The 6,999-nt window shown below is 45.3% G+C and overlaps 1 protein-coding gene across 1 annotated transcript; it reads right to left on the reverse strand.

Moving 5' to 3' along the window:
- Positions 1-1,189: 1,189 nt before the first annotated feature.
- Positions 1,190-2,149, reverse strand: LOC124250480 (olfactory receptor 13C7). Its single transcript, XM_046682384.1, has one exon. It carries the CDS (start codon positions 2,147-2,149, stop codon positions 1,190-1,192), a length of 960 nt encoding a protein of 319 aa, XP_046538340.1.
- Between the last annotated feature and the right edge of the window lie 4,850 nt (positions 2,150-6,999).

A 6,999-nucleotide genomic window follows, 5' to 3' on the forward strand; every position in this document is an offset into this window, starting at 1 on the left:
CTGGGCTCCTACAGCCCGAGAGACTGTTGAAGGGGCCACACAGGCAGTGAGCGGTGTGCACGTTTCTGCCCAGTATGGGCAGGAGAGCACCTGCAGGGCTGAAGAGAGTGGCAGGCCACGTCCCAGACAGGAGGAGCCCGGGATACCTGAGCAAGGAGTGTTTGTCTCCATCAGAAAGTTTTGATTCTCAGGAAAAAATGGACATCTAATTGCCTCAAGGAAAAAGAGACATTCAAAGTTCTCTCCCTCGCAATATCTTTGCCCCCTTTTGTGTTTCTACTGCCTGAGAACCTCACACATTTTACTTCTGGGCCTCTTGTCAGGTGCACAGTGAACTGGCTCCGCCTTTCACTTTTATCATCCAGGTCTCCTCAGTCAGCCACCTTGCTCCAACTTCCGCTGGTCACGTCTCACCATCCTGACTCCAGCCTCCCTCGGCTTGCTGTGGTAGCCCCGCTCTGCTCTCCCCCTACAGGTCCATCCTTTAACTCCCCAGACTGTAGGGCCAGACTGTGAACTTAAACAAGACTTACTGAGGGAAGAAAAATGAAACTCTGAGTGCTCCCAGGCTGAGATCCCCCACACACGTGTTGCAGGATCTGACCCACTTGCCCTCAAAGGAAATGCCTTACGTGAAATCTACCTGGTCCCAACTCCTCTGAGTCTCAGGGAAAGGAAAAATGCCAGCTGCATTCTCATCTCCAATCTCAGCCCTGCCTCCAAGAAAAATAAAATTTGAAGATGTGCGATTTCATCTACAATAAAGACAATTTTTTATACTGTTGTGTCATGACGTTTTGCCCCACATTGTCTTCAGTGCTTCCTTTCCAGAGCAGGATCTTGGACCTTTACATAACACAAAGTTACGCAAAGCTATTTTTCCCAAAACAAAGGAACAACTTTCTCACAAAGGTGAATTCAAATTTGCACACTAGAGAATCAGAAAAATCACTACTTGTTTTTTAACCAGCATTACACTTCTCTCAAGTCACACTCCCGTCAGGTTTTAGGTTTCATCATTTTTAACACTTGGGTCCAGTAACAGCCAAAGTTCTCCATTACATGTGTAAGCTGATTTTCTGGTAATCATTCTTCAGGTGTATCTTCTTTGCGGGACACATTCTTCTGAGATTTGTGGGTGAGAGCAGCCAAGAGGCACAGAACTACGGGGACATCTGTCCTCCAAACATCACTGGGTGAAGCGTTTCTGACTTACCAGGTTCCTCACAGCAGCCTTCACGTCCTTGTTCCTCAGGCTGTAGATGATGGGGTTGAGCATGGGGGTCACCACCCCATAGAAGAGGGAAATGAGCTTGTCTGAAAGGTCCTGTTCGTCTGCCCCCAGCGGGTCTTTGGACTTGGGCTTCCCGTACATGAAGAGGATGGTCCCATAGAAGACGACCACGATCGTGAGGTGGGCAGAGCAGGTGGAGAAGGCCTTTTTCCTCCCCTCAGCTGAGGGGATCTGCAGGATGGTAGCAATGATGAACACGTAAGAGACAAAAATGAACAGGACTGGGATTGCAAGGAAGATCACATTTGTCACTCCCATACTGATCACATTGATGGAGATGTCAGCACAGGCCAACTTCAGGACAGCCAGGATCTCACAGGTGAAGTGGTTGATGACATTGTTTCCACAGAAGGGCAGCTTCATTGCAAGGGATGTTTGAGCCATGGAAGCAGCACTTCCAGCTGCCCAGGAGCTGGCAGCCATAGGCACATAGGCAGCCTTGCTCATGACCACGGGGTATCTAAGGGGGTTGCAGATGGCCACATAGCGATCCAATGCCATCATGCCCAGGAGCACACACTCTGTGGCTCCCATGGCAAAGGAGAGGAACATCTGCATGGCACAGGCTGAGAAGGAGATGGTCTTCCCAGGGGTCAGGAAGCTGTTGAGAATGAGGGGGACTGAGGAGGTCGTGTAGCAGATGTCCAGGAAGGAGAGATTCCCCAGGAAGAAGTACATGGGTGTGTGCAAGTGAGAGACAGACACAGTTACCAGGATGAGGACCCCATTGCCCAGCAGGATCACCAGGTACATTGACAGGATGAGCACAAAGAACGTTTTCTCCAGCTTTGGGTGGGCCGAGAGGCCCAGGAGAATAAACTCTGTCACGGAGGCAGTCTGGTTGGCACTTTCCATGTTGTGTCTCCTCTTTCAACTGAAGAAAATACTCAGAGATCCAAACTCAACATTCTTTGACTCACGTAGGTCTAGGGCATCTGGTCTGGAGTTCCAGTCAGGCTGAGGGGTTTGCAAACAGTTCTGAAAGTCCACAGTCTCTATTTCTTTCCAGGAAAAAGGAGCAATCAAATCAGAAATTACTTTAGGGCCATAGGACTTCAAATTTACAATGTTTAAAATGGTGATTCTGACAATTTAATGCATTTGATCACAGACAAGACACAAAACACATCCATTTTAGTGGTTCTGTGTCCCATAGGGCAGTTCATCTCATTAAACTTTGATCAGAAAAGTGACTTGCAGTTTGCTCCATGTCCTCCCTCTTTGGGCCAGGTACTAGTGAAATGATTAGTTGTGAATACTCACTTTATTTCTTCTCTCCAGACCATTGTCACAGCAAGAATACTCTTGTTGCTTCTAAGATCTCCTTTCTCATGGGCAACACCAACTCCAGGGCTTTCCATCCATCTGTCTGTCCATCCGTCCATCTGTCCATCTATCCATCCATTATCCATTCATCCATCCATCCATCCATGTCTGAACATCTATCCACCAAACACTCGTTGATCACCCAGTACGTGGGCGTGACAATTCCTCTCAGGAACAGGGGTGACTCACAGCCCAGGCTTAAGTGGGTTCACAACCTGGCAGAGAGGGGAAATAGAAGGTTCAGGAGAGGCCAGAGCATCCAAAACAGGACTCAGGGTATTGGTGGGAACAGGGGTCAAGGGAGGTTCCTTTGGTGATACAGAATCCAGCTGTGCATTTATGGACAAAAGGAGACTGGACATGGAGAGAGGCAAGGGAAAGCAGGGAGGTCTCCAAGATAACTTCATGCTCTGGAAATGCTCATCTGTCCCAATAGTTTGAATCTGATGTTCCGTGAAGATAGAGGACTGGCTCCAAAAACCCGCAGCGGATCACAGCTTCTGGAAATCTAATTATCTTAGGTAACTAATGCAGTGATTTTTTTCTTATCATACTACTGGGTCACCTTTCCTCCGGGTGAGTGTCCACACAGGAATCAGTGGACATTAACAGTCTTTGAGCCTTTTGGCTGAGCTGCTGGATATGTCACCTAGACTAACATCCTGTCACTGATTATGCTCCCCAAGTAATTTAGTCCAACCCTCTCTCCCATAATAGATCTTTTTCTACACCACACTAATGCATGGCTTTTCAGTTTCAGCTTGATCTCTTCTAAAGATGAAGAGCTCACTACATTCCCAAACAGTGTACTCCATATTTAAAGAGCTCTGGAGTATTATAAAACTCTTCTACACATTGAACCAAGCAGGCAGCTTTCTGAGTTTTTCTTGTTCAAGTGGTAGTCATTCGGCTTCCCTCTGGTATTGCATTGAATTTGTGGAAAGTCATCAGGTCAGTAAGCCCAGAGACTTGGGCTGTATTCTATTTAACCTTCTAATTTGCTGTGTAGAATTCAGTAGTTTCTTCCCTCAATTAGACCCTCAGTTTACCCTATTCTGTGCTGGGACTGGTAGAGATCAATGATGTTCAAACTCTAAGAGATAAAACTTTTGTTTTCTTAAATTCAGAACCGTCAAATGTAAAGCAGAGCTGCTCTTATTGAAGTGGGCAAGGAGGGCTCAGAAAGTCTGGGCTGCTCGGCCCAGGGAGCCCCTCTGACACCAGCCCACAGTGATGCACACAGCTCCATGAAACTTTGTCTACATTGTTGGCAATGTAATGGCATCCTCTGGAACATAACTCCAGGACAACTCCTGACATTTTCATGGCTACAATGTGAATGAAGCTCCCTAGAGTTGTACAAGAAGAGGCTCTGAACCCCTGAGACCATCTCATTTCTGGGACTGTCTCTGAAATTAAGTGAATCCATTAAATGAGACTGAAAATTTTCATAGGCTTCTTGCCATCTAGGTTTTTCTGACCCAGGAAGAAAGGCATCTGCATGGCCCTCAATCTTTGTTATACCACTGAAATTGCTTGAATTTTTCCCTTTTCAAGCGCCAGTCCCCTTGAAAAATCCTCAGAAGCTGGAAATCTTACTGTGCTAATAAAAGGTTGACGTTTACTCTTATAAGAATTCTCACTTACCTTATTCAGGAACCTAGTGAGAATGGGTCCCTATGACTTGGAAATAGTACAGGGGCCAGGAATAGCAATACTAGTTTGAAAGGCCCAGGCTAAGAGCCACGTCTGATTTGAAGAAGGGATGAAAGCCAGTTCTTCCCACTCTGCCTTGATTCTGTGTTTTAGGCAAAATCTCCAAGGGAGCCACCAGTGCATGTAGAAGGCAACTTGAAACCAGCACTGTAACTGGGATTATTGTGTCCCCTGAAGTGATTAAAAGCTTGGAAATGGAACCATCAGGAAACTTTTTATACCTCTGGGACAATGTCCCCAAGATCCAATTATGCTGAAAGCACTCCAGGAAGACTTCTTTTTCTCCTTCTTTTGTTCCTGCTGGAATTTTCCACCCTTAGGCCACTGAAGGACATCAGGCAAAGCATTTCCATCTCATGCTTGAACTTCTACAAACTTCAAAATGCTTAAAATTCTTGAAAAGAGCAGCTGACGTGATAAGAATTATTTAGGAATACCTTATGTTCACGGCATTACAGAACCAGCAGCTGTGGGCACAATGCTTCTAAACCAAGTGTTCAAGGGCATAGCTGTGGGCACAATGCTTCTAAACCAAGTGTTCAAGGGCATGGCTGTGGACACTTGGGGGAACTTCTACCCAGAACCCTGGGGAGATCTCAAGGAGGAGGCAGTTTTTGGCCAGGCTTTGAACAATGGAGGAAAAGTTACACATGAAGAGACAGGCAAGGGATGGGAGAAAGGGGAATATCATCTTGGGGACAGAGCTTGGCACAGATCTTGGGTTGAGTATTTATTCGATATTTTCAACAAGCCATTTGTTTGAAAAGCATCATGGAATAAGAGGTACAGTATAGCACAAAGTCCAGGGAAGACATTCTATGTTGGTGGAATCTGGAATGTGGTAGCAGCCTCTAAGATGGTCCCCAATGATTCTTGCCTAGTGGTATTCATGGCCTTATTGTAACCCCTTCTGCTTTAGTAACTTGTTTCTAACCAAAAGAATACACTCTCTTGCTAGGTTTGATGAAGCAAATTGCCAGATTGGAGAGGCTCGTTTGGCAAGGAACTGAAGGAAGTCACTGGCCAACAGACGGTGAAGAACTAATGTCCTCAGACCAATAAATCTCAAGGCACTGAATCCTGCCAAAAGCTGTGTAAGTGAGCTTAGAAGTAAACCCTTTCCCCGTCGAACCTTCAGATGAGATCCCAGCCAGAGGCAACGTCTTCATTGCAGTGTTGTGAAAGACCCTGGAAAAATGTGGTCCAGCGAACGGGAGCCCTCTACTTCCCCAAAAAGTTCCTATTGCCAGAGGAAATTAGTGATGGGAAGATTTTTCCTCATTCTAGACCAAAGTCTGACTATCTCGCTGCAGCTCCACCCTGGGTCCTCACTTAGCTCTTGGGGGCCACACAAGACATTGTTGCTTCCCCTTTTGTGTATCAGCCCTTCAAAGACAAGAAGACAATAAATCGTTATAGATATGCTCAGGTACACTAAACATGTGAGCCTGAACTAAGCACAACATTCCTCCTACAGTAACCCAACAAATAACTAACAGTAACTAAACAGTAACTGAATAAATAGACGGTGAAATCATGACCAAAAGCTGTCAGTCTCTGCCGTCAGCCCCAGAGGCACAAGGAATCTTGGGCCCTCAGATGACCTGCTTGTGAAAGGAGCTTTTCACTATTATTTAGAGCAAAGAAACAATAACAAATACAAGAACAAGCCCTCAATAGAGTACACCTTCCTTTTGTATTGAAGCTGATAGAAAGCTCACGGGACAAATTTGTGGTGTGCCAATAGCAGTCATTACAACAAGTCCATACCTTTAGACAGACACACAGATAGATAGATAGCTGTCCACTTTTTTGGGTGAAATTTACTCAGCGAAATGCATAAATCTTAAGTGTATCATCCAATGAGTTTTGACAGATGTGCACACCTGTGTAACCCAGTCCTATCAAGTTATAGAGTGTTTCCAGCACCACAAAGAGGTTTCTCACGTCCCTTACCAGTCAATCCCCAATACCACCCTGCCCAGAGCAATCCCCATTGTTCTAATATTTTTCACCTTTTTTGTCTTACCTTTTCAGAAACATCATATTCATAAAATCATACAGTAAGTATACTTTTGTGCAAGTCTTTATTCGAATAATGTTTTTGAGATTCACCTGTGTTGTTACATGATTTAGTAGTTTGTCCCTTTTTATTACTGAGTAGTGTTCCATTATATGAACACCCCAGTTGGTTTATTCATTCTCCTTGGTTTTGTTTTGAGGAAGATTAGCCTTGAGCTAACTACTGCCAATCCTCCTCTTTTTGCTGAGGAAGACTGGCCCTGAGCTAACATCCATGCCCATCTTCCTCTACTTTACACGTGGGACGCCTACCACAGCATGGCTTCTGCCAAGTGGTGCCATGTCCGCACCCAGGATCCAAACCAGCGAATCCCCGGCCGCGGAGAATCAGAACGTGCGAACTTAACTGCTGCGCCAGCTGGCTGGCCCCTATTCTCCTTGTTGATGAACACCTGGGCTGTTTCCAGTTTTGAATAGTTTATTCAATTATGAATAAAGCCATTATTAACATTCTCATTCAAGTCTTTTTGTAGACACATATTTCAACTTCTCTTAGCTAAATACCTGATAATGGGATTGCTGAGTCACAGCATAGGTATACACTTAGTTTTATAAGAAATAAACAGATTTTTTTGCCAAAG

This window comes from Equus quagga, chromosome 1, assembly GCF_021613505.1.
Source record: "Equus quagga isolate Etosha38 chromosome 1, UCLA_HA_Equagga_1.0, whole genome shotgun sequence".
NCBI classification, from domain to species: Eukaryota; Metazoa; Chordata; class Mammalia; order Perissodactyla; family Equidae; genus Equus; species Equus quagga.